General features: G+C 39.3%; 2 protein-coding genes across 5 annotated transcripts in view; one reads left to right on the top strand and one right to left on the bottom strand.

Moving 5' to 3' along the window:
- Positions 1 to 2,100: 2,100 nt before the first annotated feature.
- On the bottom strand, positions 2,101 to 3,174 carry rprma (reprimo, TP53 dependent G2 arrest mediator candidate a). Its single transcript, XM_034110535.1, has one exon. It carries the CDS (start codon positions 2,901 to 2,903, stop codon positions 2,595 to 2,597), a length of 309 nt encoding a protein of 102 aa, XP_033966426.1. The 5' UTR covers positions 2,904 to 3,174; the 3' UTR covers positions 2,101 to 2,594.
- A 5,642-nt stretch (positions 3,175 to 8,816) lies between these two features.
- The window catches only part of galnt13 (polypeptide N-acetylgalactosaminyltransferase 13), a 77,993-nt gene continuing 66,949 nt past the window's right edge, over positions 8,817 to 19,860 (top strand). For 2 of the 4 annotated variants that reach the window (XM_034110499.2, XM_034110495.2), the window contains exons 1-2: positions 8,826 to 9,253; positions 12,927 to 13,217. In XM_034110499.2, the coding sequence (XP_033966390.1) occupies positions 13,076 to 13,217 (142 nt within the window). In that variant the 5' untranslated portion in view covers positions 8,826 to 9,253; positions 12,927 to 13,075. Of the gene's footprint in view, positions 9,254 to 12,926; positions 13,218 to 19,860 lie in introns of all 4 variants that reach the window. The other 2 variants (XM_034110498.1, XM_034110496.2) reach the window with 2 other exon arrangements.

The following is a 19,860-nucleotide window of genomic DNA, read 5'->3' as shown; positions in this document are numbered from 1 at the left end:
GAGCATTGGTGTGGGACAGGTGTGTGCAATATTTGAGTTGATAGTGCCAACTGTCCATCAAGAAACTGACTATCCACTGTAAACTCCTAAAAATTAGTTAAAAAACTTTAATCTCCAACTTTACATCCACCTCTCCAAAATCCATCAGAAATCTGTCTGAAAAATGTGTAGGAGACACCGCAGGATAAACCAACAATTGTTCAGCTGCCGACAGAAGATTGTTCTCTGCTGGATATTAAACTGCCTCAACATTTTCCTTGGAGCTATTCCTGGCGCTCCCTCATGATGGCAATCACACAAAGCCGAGAGAAACACAGGGTGTGACATATAGAAAGTAACTCTCCCTTTGGCATTGTGTTAAAGCTTTTCTTAGTTTTCTGCAACATTTATTTAGGTTAATGACCTTTTATAGGAATCAGTTTTTATTGTGTGATTTAGAAAGCTAAATGGATTTTTTTCAGTTTCAGTTTGTATTTTTACTAAAGTCTTAATTACTGTCTCTATTATAACATATTTGTTTTAGATAATTGGCTACATTGGTTCAGTTATTAGAACTGTTCCAAATACCATATGGTGAAAATGATGCATAAAGTCTATTGCACAGAAATGGGTTAACCATACAAACCTAGTGAACGTTGACGTAAGAGCTTGATATATGAGAGTAATTGTACTAAATGTGATTTTATACTTATATACATATCACTTGTAATTTACATTTTTAAGGTTGCCATTGTGCTGTAGCCTTTTTGGGGGGTTTCGAAAAAGGCAAGACAAAAAGGGCTTGAAAATAGTTTAAGAAATGTACAGAATATAATGTCCTGGCTCAACGTCCATGGGGTAGACACATTGAAAACATCTGTAATGTGGTCATTTTTAAGCCATTGATGTTGGTGTGAAAAATGTTACTGTTTTGAAAGATGTACCTGATGTTTTTCCTTGCAAACAAAAGTGCAATCCAGTGTAATGCTGTGAACTCTTACATTTTACATTGCACAGTGGTTTGAAATGTGTTCACTCTCAGTACGATGTTTTTTACACCCTTAAAAAACAGTGGACAAGCAAATAATTAACCACTAATCAGCCACTGAGGAATGACGCGCATGTCAAGCAGATTATGAACCACTTATTTGCTTTTCGGGAATTCATTTACATATTTTACCATCTTCAGTTTTATCAGCTGCCTTCTCACACACATTACATCCTTTTTCAAGTTCACATTACATTTTATTAAAATGTGTGATGATTGTATTGATTTCTTAAAGTCAAATTGAATTGATTTCCTTTAAATCCAACATTAAGTGTGTGTTACTTGACAAGTCACATCCATCCATCATCAGACTGAAAAAGTCCATGACAGTCGGGGACATAGCAGGGAAAATAGAAAGAGGGAGAAACTGAGGTGAAGGACATTTTTGTGGAAATCAAGATTCAAATTGTTTAATCTGCATGAGGAGCACAGGCAATCAGACAGCAGCATATTGCTCTGTGGCTTTATTCTTCCAGGGTTTACACCACAAGTAATTTCTGAAGCTGCTGGTTTCACCCTGGGGAGCTGCGTTCAGGTGAGCCAGGAGCAGAGCCACAGCACAACAGATGCTTGGACAGGAAGGAGGAAGGATGTAAAACGCTGCAATAATCACAATCTGACCCAGACCGAGAATGTAGGATACGTTTCTCAACCACCCCCTCAGATAATCAGAAGGGTTTTATTTTTGGTAGAACGTTTATTGGGTTGATTAAAAAAAATATTTTCGGTTAAGAGAATTGAATTAATGTTTACATTTGGACTATTAATGGAGAAAAATGACAGTCAAATCTGTAAGTGTGAAGCAATTTTTCCATTTAACTCATCCAATACGCAGGATAACACATGTCTTGATGTCAGTTTATATGAATAAAGGATCATAATATATCACATTTCCTGTTGTGTTCAATTGCATCTAAATTATGATGTTTTATCAATATCAAGAACATACAACTTAATCTTAATTACATCTTTTGGGTTCTAACATTTAAATCACTCTTGAAGAGGGCGTTGTGATTCATGGAGGGGAAAAAATACTTGAATTAAGAGGACAACTTTAATTACAGTACGAATTTATTCCAATTAACAGAATACAGAATGTTTTTCTCCACCGCCCAAACTCATACAGTCAACACCAGGAAATCAAGATAAATACATCGAATAATATATTGCATATTGTATGCAAAAACACATACAACATACAGTCAATGTTTAAAACAATAATTGCTTGATGAAGCAGCAAATGTGAAGACTTTGCCACTTTATGAGGATGCTGCTTGACATACGTAGCTCCAACTGAACAGTGCTTGACTGAATACTTAATAAACAAAGAGGCTTAAAAAGCACTATACCTCTTGGAGATGATTGAGTCTTTGTTGGCATTAAAAAGCCTCAAGGAATAACTTAACGGAACACCTTTAAGCCGCAGTCACCAGCATGGTAAGACACCTCTGAGGTTTTTTAAATACCAATATAAAAACAGGGTCTTGTTTGTTGATCGCTTTATCTTCCATCTGGCTTCACTGGACTTCAGATCTGATTAACATCTTTTTACAAAGGTCCTCGTCAGTCAGTAGGCTCCAACAATAACTGCCTCCGTTTCTTTAGACGGTCTCCTGTCCGTTACTAAAAAGTTGATCATTCCCTCTGACTTTATGAGAAGGTTGCAACCCAAGAAAAATATGCCAAAGACCACCGTGAGGGACAAAACGCACATCACTGCTATCTGGACCACCCTCATGACGAAGAGACTCCTCTCATCCGGAGCAGCGGGCACAAAGCCGTTATCAGTCACCACGGAGGAAAAGTTGCAGCAGAATAACTCTTCGGTCTTGTTGAGCAGTCCTCCCTCCGTTTGGTTGAACCCGGTGTTATTCATTTCCACTTTTTAGAAAAAGGTAAAACTTTGAGTTTGAGAGATGCGAGAGCCAAAGAGTAAACAACTTGCCTTGTTACAATCCCTGAGAAATGTGTCATCAGGTGGAAAGTAAATATGATGTTGATGAGGCGCAGTACTGAAGAAGTTCCGTCAGGTCAGACAGTGCTCTTCGGGAGTTTAACAAGCTGCTTTGGCATCACATTACTGGAGATTTCATGTGGTCTGTAGCCAGTTTCAGGACGGAATGACTCCTCCCAACCCGCGGGTAAGTAGCCAGACAGTAGCTGCCTGCGTTAAAACGCTTAAGTGGAATGACGACAGTGTCACGACACAGCACGAGCGCCACCATACGACCAGACTGCGCACGTCTCTCAGGAGTGTCCAACGAAGCATTACTGTATGAGGTACATTATGTCCTGTTTGTGTTCTAAGATCTAACATCTGCAAATATCTTTAGACTTTATAATGAATTATTTAGTATCGATTGGCTTTTAGCTTTTGTATTGGTTTATTGTTACTTGTTCTAGCTATTGAATCATTGTGTAGCACAATTGAAAAAAAAACACAATCACACTTTTTGGTACACTTTCAGGATTTTGACAAAAAAACGTGAATGCCTCCCATCAAGGGCTTACTTTGTTTCAAGTGTTCATTTGTTCAACTTATAAACACAGGTTTTACTAATAACAATATGTAGTTTATTGTATCCCAGTAAGACAGATAGGAAGCACCTTACCTTACCTTGAAAGTTAACGGAAGCAACTAAAACTTCACTACTGCCGCAAAAACAAAAGCTGACCAACAAGCAGAGGTTGAAGACATTCTTTAGATATGTGTTGTAAGCACATCAGACAGTATTTAAGCAAAACAAAAATATATGATTTAACCGTTTCATGCATAGAGGTCACTACAGTGGACAGCTATTCAAGGTGTTTTCTTGTATATGCATTTTTCTTTTGCATAGTTGCACCATCAGCCTCTACATAGGACCCTATTGCATCATCCCATACTGCTACTCAGTGCCAAGTCAGTGTAAGTGCATGATACATGTCTCTAAACCAAGATGGACGACAGAAAGCCACATGGACCAAGTCACCCATCTATATCCTGCCAATCCTTTTATGGAAAGCGTCCCCTGTATACAAAAATGTGGTGACATCAAGTAACAACTAAGGAATCATTCATAAATTATCAAAGTATTGATTTTATGTTTGCAGGAAATCATGATTAACAACCTGTCCACTACAGTGGACGTCATGCATCACATGGCTACATTTCAACTCCAATTCATACGGGTACTGGTGCTGTTGTTCCCAGGGCCGTCCCTCCCTACAGGCATATCATGCAGACTGTTTGGGGCCTCACCTTGTGGAGGGGGCCACACCTTGCGCAGGGGGGCCTCATCTGAGGCGCACCTATGCTTATGTGGCGCAATTAGGGTGGCGTGGCACGGTTTCGCCGCTGCGAGGCTCCACTAGCACTCATCAAATAACTGTGCGTGGGGCCTCAAATTGGCCCCTGGCCCTGGTTATTCTTGAAAATACTTCATCTGCAATATCTTTTTGGGCCGTAAATCAATATACTTATGTTATTATAATGTAATTTTAAGTTTGCACATCTTTATTTATCATTTTTTCAAAATGTACATCTCTTCAGTTCAAACCCTGAACGCATACTGTCCACCTGAGTGGACATATAAAAATCTATTTGAAAAATCTAGATTTAAAAAAAAAAAACTAAAGTTCAAATCTTGTTTTTCCTGCCCCAAGAGCAATAATAACACTTGGTAAAAAAATCCTGACTGAAGTTTTCATAATTCATGCATGAAAGGTTTATATTGTTCAACTAATGTTCTAGCCAGCTGCACAAAGCAATGACACAAGGTGTTCATCCCTCTCTCTAGAACAAAGAGAAACCAAGACATCCACTGACATCTAGTGGATGCTTTGAGTCCAGTGACGTGCGGTGAGGGGGTGTGGTGCTAATGGAGCCACACTGTAGGTGTAGCGTTTGCGCTTCAGAGGAGGCTCCCTCCGCAAAATGAGGCCCCATCCGTGAGGGGTCTGCGTGATCTGCGTGTAGGGAGGGGCGGCCCTGTATAATAACGTCATATTAAATAGAGTCATTTGGTCTTTAGCAACAGCTTGTGAGACAGTGCATTCATCTGTGTTCGTTTTAATGCTGCCGGTTTGTTGACGGCCTGTGTGTTGATGGGACTTCTCATGCTCCCTAAATGTTTCCCCTGCCTTTCGCCAGTTTCCCCTGCCTTTCGCCTTTCTGCCAAACTCCCATCCCTGATCTTGTCTGCACTGATGAGCTTCTTTCCTATAGCAGCGCAACAGAAGAAGCACACCGCATTATCATTTTCTCTTATATAGTGATGCTTTTTATAGACTGCTTACACTAAAATGCTAACTCAAAAACTCAAAATAAAACCTATGTATTGATTTGTTCAGTGAACTTTTTGGCGTTGCAGTTACAACTCTCCTGCTGCAGCCCCCTCAGCACCCCCCCTCCCCCTTCCTGCGTCCCTGACGTCGCTGTTTGAGTCTCGTGTGAACATGTTAATCTACATACATACATGCAATTATGAATGTTAGAATGTTAGTACAGTGAATTTACCACATTGTACATCTCAGCTTTAGTAGTATAGTTGTTTACAATTATAAATTAGAGCTTTATTTAAAAGGTGAATCTACAGTTTTTGACAGTAGGCTACTTTTGAAAGGACATCAGAGTTATCATAGACTGGGGAAGACTACTGATTCAACTCTCATCATAAACAGCAGATGGCAGCAATGCTCAACACGATTTCCTCAAGGCCTGCCATAAAAAGCTGAAGTGTAAAAAACGGTTTAATTTGCGAAACGTGCACTGTGGTGTTGATTTAACCTGAATGCAAATAACTTTACAGAATACTGTTTTTGTATTTACGTTTATTTTATTTCACTTATTGTTTAGCAGAAAGTCACAGGCGGCGCGTGAGGATCAGGTTTGGGAAGGCTAAAGAGGCTTCTCAATACTCAAATTTCCCCTCCTCGACTCCCCTCCTCGACTCCCCTCCTCGAGACTTAGTCCCGCCCACAGGAGATGCGAGCGGAGGACCGAGGAGGGGAACCGAGGAGAGAGGAGGGGAAGCAGCAGACGTTTAAAGAAATGAGAACTCCTCTCCTCTGAGCGGTCATATTAAAGCGACGTCCGTTCATTATTACGTGGCAACAGCTGCATCAGCTGTCGAGTGTTTTGTCATATTTTATAATCTCTGTTAGATCAGCTGAACATTGTTCCCCCACATATTTACCTTGAATTAATTGAGAGTGCGGTATAATGAGACAATAACAGGCTACAGATGCGGACACACACACACAAATATATTTATATAAATATATGCAATTTAAAGTATGAGAGCACTCTCATAATAACGTAACACAATCAGAGACTGGATATACCCCCCCCCTCTCTCTGGTCGCTGAAATGGGGAATTGAAATTACGGGCCAAAAGTTGTATTTGCAAGTATTAAAAGTAAGCAGAGGACACCAAACCAACTAAGACCTGTCTGTCCGCCGCATCTGCGCACACACTGTACCACACACACACCTACACACTGTACAGGACACACCTACACACTGTACCACACACACACACACACACACACACACACACACACACACACACACACACACACACACACACACACACACACACACACACACACACACACACACACACACACACACACACACACACACACACACACACACACACACACACACACACACACACACTGTACCACACACACCTACAGCTCCTAAAGCATAATCAGGCTACAGCCGTTGTGTATTTTATTATGTGAAGCACTAAATGGTTTTAGAAAAATATCGACTCTTTGTTTGTATATATCTACTAAACTAAAGCAAATAAAGAGAGTAGGTCTGTTATACTGAGTAATATTTATTTTACACACTGCTCTGCTTTCTGCAGGGCCTCACAGCTGTTCTCATTGTAAACATCGCGTTGCGATGAGAGCAGTTTCTAAAATAATATCCAGGGGATGCATGCAGAGCTGTCATTGGCTGAGATAAGTCCGGCCGTGCGTCACGCCTCCACCGTTCCCGGAAATGCATCCGCGGAGGAGCCGTGGAGGAACCATCAGTGTATCCTCGGTTATAGCTCCTCCAGAGAGCCTCCTCGACGCTCGATCCTCGGTCCTCGGTGTGCATTTAGAGAAATGAGACGTCCTTCAAAATGGCGCGCTGAAATTCATTTCCGGGTCACTACCGGAGGACCGAGGAGTCGAGGAGTCGAGGAGGGGAAATTTGAGTATTGAGAAGCCTCTTAAATCACTTTTTTTTACCTGACGCTGCCCGCCTCCGACGTCTATAGAAAATAGATCAACTCAGTGAAAGCCCCGCCTGCTGAAAAATCAGAGCTCAGTGTGCGGAGTTTAAATCTATCAAGTCATATTACAGGATAAAGGAAATACAGTTTAAACTGCTGTATGCAGAGAAGACGCCGACGTGTCGCACTTATCATTCATATCACATTCAATCAGATCATCGATCATATAATATCATAGCCTATATTATCTCCTTATCTGAGTCAGCTGAGCCGTATCTGGCCGTGCAACACTCACAGTGTCACATACTGTATGCAGAAGTATTATTTTAAGCAACACATTAGGTTGACGAAACACTCAACTCAAATGTAATTAAAGTCAGATCCACTCGTGTCTTAGATGGGGCAGTGATATCATAAAACTGTTACGCTTTCAAACACTCGGTAGTTTATTTATTTTTTAACCAGTAAAAAGACTGTATTCACCTTACAGGTGGCTTGTATCCTGGATTATTATGTTTAAGTCATGGATGACTAATATTAGACAAATATGAACTTTAAAGTTCATATTTGTCTAATATTAGTTTACTTTTCATTAATGAAGTATGACGCTGCGCTGTCAGTGCACTTGTCCCTGTTTGTGATTGGTCAAATGTTGCTAACCCCACCCCTTTCACGTGAACGCGCTCTCAGCTGGTGAGAGAAGCCCTGGCTTGATTGACCGAGTTGATATTAACCAGCGTCGAGATCTCGTTTGTTAGGGTTAGTTTAGATAACTCAAACATATCCAGAGTTTTAACTGGCTTCGTAGTACAGGGCACAGGTGGCTGCATAGCAGTGCTAATGTAAAAGACACAAACATTACACATTATATTTTTATTTTACCAGGATGCAGTGACACAAATATTTGGGAAGGCTTAGCCTTCCCTAGCCAACAGCACCCGCCGCCCCTGCAGACAGTCCTATTGAGCTAAAAACACTAGAAAGAACTGAAAGAAATGTATGAAATGATTTGTATAGGAGAATATTTGTCCAAAGGATAAAACACAATACATTATTTGTATTGTAGTCCTTTGGGTTAGTGTTTTAGTGAGAATAGTTAATCTAAGATCAATGACAATACACATATTGAGAAACATTAGGATTATTTTAATTACTAGATTCATGGTTGTTATTAATCATACAAAAAGTTAAACCTAAAGCTAAATATTTCCTTAAAGCTATAAATCAATTGAAACTGAGTTTTGAGTCATCGATAGTATCAATAGGTATTTTACAAACCAAAAAACAACAACTTAAACATAACTGTACTGAAGGTTTCCCACCAATCCACAAACCACAATTACAATCAACTCACTGCACATCTAAATGGACATAATCAGCGTAACATTATAACAAATATATAATTGTATACAGAAAAACTACACATTTTGTGATAGATGCTGTATGCGGTGGTCGCTGGGTGCGCCTACATTAACCAGATGCCCGTGACAGTCCACTTGGAGAGGATTTCATGAGCGACGTCGCTTTCAGCCAATCAGAGAGCAGAGACGCGGCTTTCTGAAGGTCGGTCTGAGCTGAGGTTAGATTGTGCTGAATATCATCTCGCCTGTGCTGTTACTGCTACATTATTCAGTCAGAGAACAGGTGCGTACTAAGACGTTACGTTGCATTGACCGCATCAGCGTTGAAACACGTTGGGAAGATTAATGGAGACTGGTCGTGTTCGCCGGTTTACTGCGGCTCAACTAGGGACAGATCATATCAGGGAGTCCAAACAGGTACCACGGGAGGCTTTAGCCTATGGAAACCATCACACTGCATTGTGGACTACTCTTTACTGAGATGGACTGTGGTTAGTGGCCGTTTCGAGACGTCAGTGTGCAAGAGCCATTTACGCAGTTGAATTTGGCCAGTAAGTGTTGGTGTATATTGGGTCATGTTGTATGCGTTCAACACGTTGCCTGAGAGCGAGCCTGGAACAGGTCACTGGTTCACTCCATCCATAATTTAGGTAAGCACTGATCGTCATTTTCTATCACCACCACCTCCCATAGGGCACACATATCGTGGTTTTACACACCATGACAGAGTAGATGTATTGATGGTGCTTAAGCTATATCATTAAATAAAATCAAGGTTACCATGCTCTATCAGTGAGAATATGTTCTTTGTAATTTGAAATTGCCGTTTTTCCATCTCACTTCTGTCACATGCAACATTGATTGTAATAATCATTATATAGGCTAAAGTAGCGTGAATCATTGGTCATAGTCTGTGTGGGTATAGCCCATAGCCTATGTCAAACCTACTAAACCACCACAGTGGTAAATGTAATCTTTTTTTGTCTTGTTTAGGTTATAGAGGTAGCAGTCATTGGCCTTAATGGGCTTATTGGGATCAGCTCTGTAATCACCGGCTGTGCCTTGTAGTGCTGGGTGTAGATTTGCATTTTTCAATAATGGTACTCAATGAAAATATGATACCTGATATTAGTACAAATAACATAGCAATACTATTTATAGTATTACTATGTATAGTATTTTCATGCTATCTGTACTAAAATATGTGAAAATATCAGTATTAATTTTGGTTTCTTTTAGTGTGTGTGTGTGTGTGTGTGTGTGTGGACTGATCAGTCAATGCCATATTTTAAGTCTTGACAGTTTCCAGTTCTTAATGTCACTTGGTGCAGTTTGTACTGCAATCAAAAAGTGTTGATATCTGACTCCGCTACACTTTCTGCTTGGGACACTAAAAATGCTGGTGATAGCAGGTTTGAATCCCTACCATCCTCTGAAGTACCCATGAGCAAGTCCATCCCTTAATTATCCACAGCCGAAAGCTATTTTGCGTCATGGCTGATGTATTTTCTTCCAGCTTTGTCTTCAAACGTATTACTGCCATGGTTTCAGAGTCAAGTTCAGTTGTATTGCTTTGGACACCAATTAGATGACAGTCTGGCATTTGCATACAGTACAAGCACTCCTATTGATTGAAGGAGGAATCTGTGATTTAGCTCATGTGCCTGCGACAGACATTTCACAACAAAAGGAGTTGCTAACGGGACAATTAACTGTCACTTCACAAAGCAATTAATGCCCAGTGGATAACACTTGCCTTGAATATACTGGAAAAGTGGCTTGTCAAGACATGAGGGACCTCTTTTTAGAGGTGTAAAGCAGAGAAGAAATATTCCTCTGTGCAGATGGTCGGACTAATTGACTCAGACTTCTTCGGACGAGACTCCAGCAAGCTGCTGGCAGCGCAGTTGGTGGTACCAAACCCAAACATGTCTGTGTCATTGACACACTAAAGCAGATGGTTAGAGATGCAAACAGACAGAATCACACCGAATCATCAATGATCATCTGTCTACCATGTGAGAGGAGGTGATATGCTACACACAGACTCGGATTTCAGCAGAGTTTTACTGAGACGTTTTCTTTATTGAATACACTCATTAACTGGAAGTGTGGATTGCGTCCACCTACTCGGGTTAGGAGTCAGTAAATGTGGTGTGAATTCTGTCTGACATCTTTAATGCAGCCGTACGCACACTGCCTTGTTTTTGAATGAGAAAAGAGTAAGCCCAGGGCAGCGGTGTCGGACCCTGTGATGGACATTTAGACAGTGAGCGGAGAGGTCAATGTGTGCGTTCTGTGTGCAAAATCATTACCACTCTGTATGAGAAAGATAAGGGAATCCATTAGATTCCCACAAAATATGCTGCAGGCATTTTTTCACTAGTTGGACATGTAAAGGCTGCAAAAGTTGCTATACATTAATGCATTTGCAAATAAGTGCACACTCGTATGCAAAAACCTATTTTAATGAAGTATATCTTACATTTTGAGCCTGTGCAGGGGCTCGGTGCCTACCCCTGTGTGATCTATATTGTAGCCTAAAGTTCTGTTATGAATGCCTAAAAGGCTAATGGTTACTTGTCCGTTTGATTTCTATGGCTGAATGCATTTCATAAGCTTTGGATTTCAGTCAACAAAACCCTATCATTTCATTCAAGTACAAATCCTGTTTGACAGAAAATTGTGTTGTTTTTCATCAGAAATATTGTGATGCATACATTCCACACCAATGAGATATCTAGACTCCACAAATTGCCTCTGGTGTGAAAGCTTCCCAGATGGTCCGAGCAGCTCTACTGATGAAGTCGGCAAAGGGGGAAATGAACATTCACTCATCCTTTCAAATGGAAAATGTGGAGGGCTTGGGGGTCAGTCTAATATGGGCAGTTGGGTGTGTACTCCAATGGACCACCCCCCCTCGTGAAAATGACCAGAGGCAATGACACCCATTAACCCCCTTTTTAAAATAAAGGCAAACCGTAACTATGAAATAAATCTATGAAAGGAAAAAAAGGAGAAATGAAACCTTGGGTGGACCCCACTCATAGCTGCTCTTCTGGAGTGCAAACCTTTACAAAATAAAGTTGGCATTATTATAATCAATATTATTATCAAGTAGGTGTGTGTTTGAGCTTTACTGGTAAATATTCTGGGCCAGTACATTACCCAATATGATTCTATTTTAGCACATATGTAGGAACTGGTGTTGTGGAGCAATAATGGACATAAACTGCAGTACATGTCAAACATAGTGTGTGAGATATTTTTAAACGGGGATTCCACTGCATACACTTTCAACTGTAAAATGCCCTTCTTACATATCTTGGTTACAACTATGATGCATTGATCCGACCTCTTCACCTTCTGATATGATTCTAATACCTCAACTCAGGTTATCTGCTGATTCCTATTTCTGTTTTGCTTTTTCCTAAAATAGAAACAAAATACAGTTTACCTCTCTGCAGTGGAACTCACTGGGATAATTTGTATGCAGGAAACTAGATGTCAGGGATTGCGCTGACACTACAAACTGAGTTGGCCCACACAGTGATTTGATGAATATGCAAATGCAGAATTTTCTGATGACAAAGTGAGAGCAACTGTTTTCAATGTGGAGCTGTCCCATCTGGCCAATCTGGGATCAGACAAACATAATTTAACCCTTAATCCCTTAACCAGCGGTGCACCCCATTATGAGATTTTTTTAAACTCTCCATTTAGTACCTGGTATAGTATGCTTTAATTACACAGTTTAGATTAGGCCTACCTGCTACTCTGTATACGCTTTTCTTTTCACTTTATATCCTTCTGTCTCTTTTCTTTCATCCTCCTGCCTCACATGTATACAAATAGTATTTGTTATTCCCCAAAATTGTAAATTAAACTGCACATCTGTATTACTGTAAATCTTACTCATTCCCTTTGTTTTGTTCTGTAAAACATTGTATACTATTTTGATATGTCTTATCTATTTAACGTTTTTGTGTAATGTCATATTCCACTAAACTACAAATATAAACAAATAAAATAGGAAAATGCTTTGTAATCTCATCTGATAGTGTATACCTATGAATTGCATTAATGTGAAGTCTGAGAGGAAGTGATTACTAATCACTTTTTCAAGGGACGAATATTGATCCACTTTAAATGTGGTCGCTCATAGATTTTGCTGACTTCCTGTTTCTGCCTGCGTTGATTATTTTAGAGCGTCATGATGTACATCCAGAATCACAGCCAGGAGACTCAAATTATGATCATGATTCCTGTCGTCATTGGATTTAGGAGAACAGCTTCTGATTGAATGTTTGCTCTCTTCTGCAGGATGACGCCTCTCGGTCAGACCTGCTCCGTCTCCTCCCTGTTTCCACACCCCGTCTCCAGAGTTCAAACGCTCCGTCAGCAGTCCTAGTGCTCCTGAGTGCTCGCTGCGACCCTTGTTCGGCTGTCCTGGCTGACGTCCCGGGGAGGTTATGCGACGGTTTCTCTACTGTAAGGTGGTGCTGACCACCTCTCTAGTGTGGGTGCTGGTGGATGTGTTCTTGCTGCTCTATTTCAGCGAGTGTAACAAATGTGATGACAGAAAAGACCGCTCGCTGCTCCCGGCCCTGCGAGGTGAGTCCACAAATATCCTGCTACACCTTCCATTCACAGTGCAGATAGATTATGAAATATTCACTATATTCAGGGTTTGTTGAAATTGTAAGATTCCTCAGAAGAAATGTAAAACATTTTCGGGGGATCTCAAAGGATAAAAACAAGTCCAGTTTATTTGTGGTTTGTACATTGGTGAATAGTATGGAGTATGTTTTGCAGTAGGTTAAGTGAGATCTCTCGTTGAGTTTAGACAATATTTCCAGCAATAATGTTAATTTACAATGGAGCTTTGATGAATTTGATTTCAGATGCTTGCAGCTAGAATAGATAATGCTTTAGGACTATAATCGAAACACATCCAGATTATTCAATGGAAACAGAAACATTTTGCTTTTGAGGCAGCATCTGCATTTACAACCTACTTTAAGATTACATCTTAAATCTGCGTTTATTCCTGGTAGAAATTAGGATAGTTTGTAACTTGGGTGAATTTGTGTAACTCCAGTTTATTAGAGTGGGGACAAAAAAACGAAATAACTAACTGATTAGTTACATTTTTTTTTAAATTAGTTTATTTTTTCTGCTTTTTTGATCTTTTAAGAATATAAATATGGTTTGGCATCAAACAATTTTGTAGATATAAACTGGAGGGATTAATTTATTCCATAAATGCAGGATTATCTAAAAATCTAGTTTGTTTTCCTGTATGCTCTGCAACCTTGAAGTGATCTCCATGATCAAACTAAACCACCTTACCTATTAAGGAGTTCATTTCCTCACATGCACTGCCATAAGCAGGTTGCTCAGAGGTTTGCTAAGCTGCTTGTAAGGTTAGAATGAGGTGAACTGCCAGCTACTGAGACTTATTACATTACCATAACAAAGTCCAAAGTACATTGGTGTTACTTTCAAACGGCTTCCATTTGATGATTTGCTTAACACATGAACTGAGTGTCACTGGTTTCTTTAATATTCCATGTGTTGTTTACTAGTTTAATCCTGTTCAGCCCAGAACTGACGACAATACATCTCGATTTACTTTTATTTATTAGTTTATTTGGCAGGCACATTAATGAACACTTAAAACATGAAATGTGGGCCAAGTGTAAATATGCCGGATTTAGCTTTGAGCTACTTTACATCCCTCACATAAAACATTAAGAAAGTGAAAATTACCAACATAGCAGTACAAATACATAAAATGCAAGAAAAGTGCAAGAGGAGATTGGAATCAATTTATCCCAAATTGATTATAACTTAAGTGTTGTTGTTAGGTAACACTAATTACCATAACATCAATGCTTGGGTAGTGAATGATCTGGCCCTGGTCATTGCCAGGTTGATAATGACCCTTTAAGGAATGCATGCATTCAATTCCTTGTTAGCGCAGATACCCCTTACCTAACGTCAGAGTTTTTCAGTTTGATTATAAGGAACTTTATGGCCAGTTGCTCCTACCCTTCATGTTTATGTAAGGTTTTACGTTTGCTTGACATACTAGGGTAAAATCATTTGGAGTCGTGCTGCTTTTTATCGTAAAGGAAATGATGCTGCCAGGTAACAACAGGTTCTTGTCTGCCGCATCAATATATTAAGTTCTCTGTTCTTTCTGCACCACATTGTAACTCATTTAGTATTGCACACTCATAAACTTGGTTGACTCCTGAGAGACCGATCAAATTGTTATTTTCTCACGCTGTTAGTGCTCTCTACAGAACGACACATGCTATAATGCAAAACACATCAGGGTCCCTTTTTAATAGACACAGCTTTAGAAAAAAATCACCTTCCGTACTACATTTTCTTGTTGGTCTGTCTTGGTGTTGGTGGGTTTGGATTTTCATTATGGTCTTAATCTTCTGAGAATAATAAAACTGTATTTTTTCGTTGTGCTCTCTTGTAACAGGATTGTTCAATTTAGCAGTTCTAACCGTATGTCACATCAGTCTGAGATTTGCCCTCAGACAGCTACAGCCACTGTGAGAATTGATTAGACTTCTACTGGTAATCTTTTACAGTACATTTTCACAGTTTTGTGATTTATGATTGAAAGGAGCAGTTGAATAAATGTTTATGAAGACAATATCTAACCCAATATCACAATATTGATAATATATTCACATATTTCCCAGTTTTAGTTGCAGTTAAGGTGAAGGTGCGCATCAGAGCAGCAGGGTCGTGGTCTTGACATTTTGTCCCTGTCCTGCTCTGGTTTTCTGATATATAACGTAATGTCAGCCACATTCGACTGGAAAGAAGAGAGCGGAGCAGATCAGCAGAGGGAAGAGGTGAGGTAAAATATGAAGGAAAAATCAAATGGATCAAGCTTTTGATGGAGCTCCAAACTGTGCACCATTACTTTTTGTTGGAAGTAAATGATGATAAAAAGCGCTAGAGGACAGGTCTGAGTCCACCTTAACAAGATTAATCTTGTTAAAGAGAAAGCCAACTTGTTGTAACTTGCTAATGTTGGCCAGAGAGTCTAGAGTTGCACGTGTTTTGTTAATTTGTGAGAATAACAATCTGATGAATCACATAAAGCAAAGGTTAACAGAGAGTCATGTAGCACTCTATTTTTGTTCTGCGCTAAAATGTGAGTGATTGTGTCTCAGAAGTATCATTACCTGTGAGCGTGAGGGGAACCTTTTCAGTGTAATTGCTTGGGATAAAGCTGTAGGCAGGGACATTGAATTGGATTGGATGACCCGAGGACAGAAAGAGCTTCTGTTTTCTTCACAGATGATCAAGGTCATCTTTCATAATGAATGATCTGTGTCAGGAGGATACTGTGTCTGGCTTGAAAATACCACAGAGAGTTTGTTTCCCAAGGCTCCTCTGATCCATGTGTTTTAGTCTTGATATTTCATCCTACTGTTTGTATCATTTCACAGATGTAGAAAGTGCTGAGGGTATGAATAGTCATTCACAGTCATGAGTGAGCTAAGCTACTCTGTTATTTCAGACGGGATTTAATAATTAGTCATAAACAGATATTCTTTATTTTGTCCCACAGCAGGGTCATTTACAGTGTTACAACAGCAAAGGGACATGGCAGATGATAAGATGAAATAATTAGACTAACATTTTACAAAGATGCATCAAAGTGTGAAAAAACGAAATAATTACAGAACACTGGTAAAAATAAGTATCATAAGCTTTTACAAGAAAAAGAATGTGTTGCCTCATGCAGCGTTAATATGTTGTCAGTTAGCAGCATAAATGGCAAACATATTACATTTGACTGTTACGTGTATCACATTTGGTTTTTATCAGTAGGTTAAAATAGAATGTTTTCCGACATGTCTTAGTCATGAAGTTCATTTGTACACCACATATGAAGCCATTGTGGAAATTGTTTGCCTCTGTAATTTTAAGGCACAAGTACTGTCTTCTACAAATTCACAAAATAACACTTCGAATTAGGATTTGTGGTGAAAGCAATAATTGTAAAGGGGATGATTTTGCTTGTAAGATTTAGAGTACATCTTTAACATTCACATGTTGTGTGTATCTGTAGCTACTGTATAGCCTGATGGATTGGAGAGGCCGAGCATGTGTTTGTTGGACACTTTGTTCAATCATCCAGCTCAGAGTTCGAACAGTATCCATCAGATTTAAGCCTGTTTCCAAACGGAGAGTGTCGGCAGCACCATAAACAAAAGAGCAGGATCAGAAGAGGGTTTACAATTCGGCCGTCTCCACGAGAGGTTTTAGGGAATCCTCTTAACCTGGGACCATGGAAATCATTGCTTCAGCTCTAAGAGATTATTAAAGAGAGCACAGTCATAAATCCGTGCAAGGCTTTTTACCTTGGTGACGGGAGCTGGCTCTGAGCAGCAGCAAACCACAGCAATGCTGAGGTTTTTCAGGCATGATCATATAGCTATATACACTGTAGAAAGTCGACTAATAAATATGTTAATCTAGATCTGGAACAGTATAATCTCTTTTTACAGATTACATTAAAATCTAATATTACTGCTAGACTGCACAATATACCAGAAAAGAGATTAAGCATACATTTCTATTACACATTTTTCACACAATCGATGATGTGTGAGCCTAACAATACAGGTGAGAATGGCATCATGTTTTCTATTGTAAGTGTTATTGAAAGGAATACGATGTTCATATTATGTGCACATCCTGCATACAGTACATCCTGCAGCACATGAATGAACACATGGGTTTGGTACACGCACATTGATCTAGGAAATAAGCTCGATGCTCTGTCTTTTTACCAGTATAGAAAATTACAATGTACAAAGTGTACAGAGATAGAGCTAGCAGGCTTTACTGCACTCGCCCGAGCCTAAAGAGACCGATAATAAACCATGCCCAATTCTTTCAATATAAAAGGGATTTCTCAGAATGTATCTGTAGGTCATTCCCTTTTTTCATGGACCAATTTAGGTAGGCAATATTAGAGACTTGTTTTTTTCCCAGCAGATGTTGATAATTCTCCTACTCATGTTATTTATTAAATCTTCATTTGTAGTCAAAAACACCACTATATTTATAATCTATTGATTCAACTTTTGCAATCTTCCTTGTTTGAGTTTATGAATGTTTTTTTGTTTTGGTCTTGGTTAACTAATATTTTATGTTGTGCTTTGAACAATTCTTTTTACTTTTTTTTATTTGGACATCATAAGAACAAACATACAGAATTGCAACATTTACATACTTTATGTCTTACAATCTTTCTGCATCGAAAATGAGACGAACAATTCTTTTTTGAGAAGTTTAGTTGGATAGATCTGTCGATTTATGCAACTACTGCAGTGACTGCAGCTCCCCTCCGGCCCCAGTCAACCAATGTGTACCTTAAGGCTCTGTGCTTGGACCCCTCCTACACTGAAAGAAACAACTTGTAGGATTTACTTGATTAAATCTTAGCAAGTATTTGCACTTACTTTTTCTAAGTATATTTTACTGCTGTAATATCAAGTAGAACTTACTTTCCAGTATCAAGTCAAATGTACTTATCACCAGACGTAACATTGGTGAAAATATTAAGTAAATGTTACTTAATAATGTTGAAGTTACACGTTATATTTATTTGAACTAATTAAGTAAAGTCTAATTATTTTCTTCATGGACAGGAACATCACTATTATCAAATTATTAAGTAAATATTATATATCTGTAATAGTTACTGTTATGAAGTAAATAAGTAGATTTTATCATATTTTTTCAGTTTAAAATGTTGAATTACCCATTTGTTTGAAGTTATTTTACTCACTTTAATTATGTAATTGTTACTCATTTACTTTTGAAAAATGTTACCTAATAAATGTAATCTATGCATTTAATATACATTGAGCCCAAATCACAACTAAAATACAATTACACTTTATTTTGTCAACAATTCAATCACTATTAACCGACAACATTAACATTATAATAATTGCATGCAAACAATCTCTAAGCAGCAGCTTTCACAAAGCTCAAGAGCCAGAACCATGAAAGCTCAGAGGCAGGTGAGAAAACGCTGTTGAGAAGTCTGCATGTGAAGAAGCTTGACAATTACTTTACATGTACATGTGTAACTTCCTCCAAGTCTGCGAGCTCACAGTTTCAAATCAGACAGAAATAAAGTAAATTGTCAAATACATTTCAACTTGCAGCGACATACAAAGGGCCTCATGCAAGAACATACTTGATATGAATAGACGGCTTTTCCATGTCTTTAAGACAGCAGGTTCACATTCAAAGCTTGCACTTTTGGGGTCAGCTTAATCCCATCCAGTCCGAGAAAAAGTTTCTGGAACACCTCAAAAGTGTAGCGCAGTGTTGGGGGGTATGCCAAGTTTAACGCATAAATCAGCCCCATAAGGAGCGTGCATGCTTTGGCAGTACTGCCGCATCCTGGCATAATCTCTCTGCCTTCAAGCAGGAGGGCTGCATCAACTGGATCCTCTTCATTGGCACCATGGACAACCAGGATCTTCAAGACGTGTTCAGTTGCATCACTGCGGCTGTCCTCCTGCATACAATTTACAAGAAAAATGAAGTGAGAAACATAGATGCTTGAATCATTCAAAGTGACTTCATTGTCAGGGCAGAATGAACACATGTGCTAAAGACCATCATTAACTCTGAGACCCTAGGGCCCTAATCCGGGCTGGCCAATTGTACTGTCTTTCAGAGGCTCTAGAGGGCTCAGTTCTGAAGCTAGAGTAAAGATGATATCATATGAAATTAGGATCTGACATATATTATGACATAAACTGTTGAGCTGCTATCTCCCTCGAAAGACCTCCTGTTTTAACATTAAAATGTTACAACAGTGTCATTAAAAAAAGATAATCATGCTTTACCTTCAAAAAGATCCTGTTGTTTTTCGCCAAGGTATAGTATGAGGCTGCGGATGACAGTCACGCCTCATGTCAATGCTTTGGTTCTGTGAAGAGATTAATATCGTGTCAATACTGAACTAATATTCATACACAATAAACTTTCAAGGAAGAAAACAAGAGCATACATGTGCGAGGAGGAGTGATTTGAGCCAACTGAGCAAGAGCCATGGAAAGATGGACCATGCAGGGGCATTTAAACAACCGAGTGTGAGGATGTGTGCTGTATGTGTGTAAGCATTGGGCATTGGGTGATGTGTGTGTGAGTGAGGTCTGTCTTCCTTAAAAATGTGATCATGCAC

This window comes from Pseudochaenichthys georgianus, chromosome 21 (assembly GCF_902827115.2).
Source record: "Pseudochaenichthys georgianus chromosome 21, fPseGeo1.2, whole genome shotgun sequence".
NCBI classification, from domain to species: domain Eukaryota; kingdom Metazoa; phylum Chordata; class Actinopteri; order Perciformes; family Channichthyidae; genus Pseudochaenichthys; species Pseudochaenichthys georgianus.
Note: the sequence above shows the minus strand (reverse complement) of the source record. Positions and strands in the feature narration are given on the sequence as shown.

Excerpts from the sequence above, each read along its gene's own strand:
- rprma (XM_034110535.1), bottom strand. The coding sequence starts at position 2,903 with ATGAATAACACCGGGTTCAACCAAACGGAGGGAGGACTGCTCAACAAG.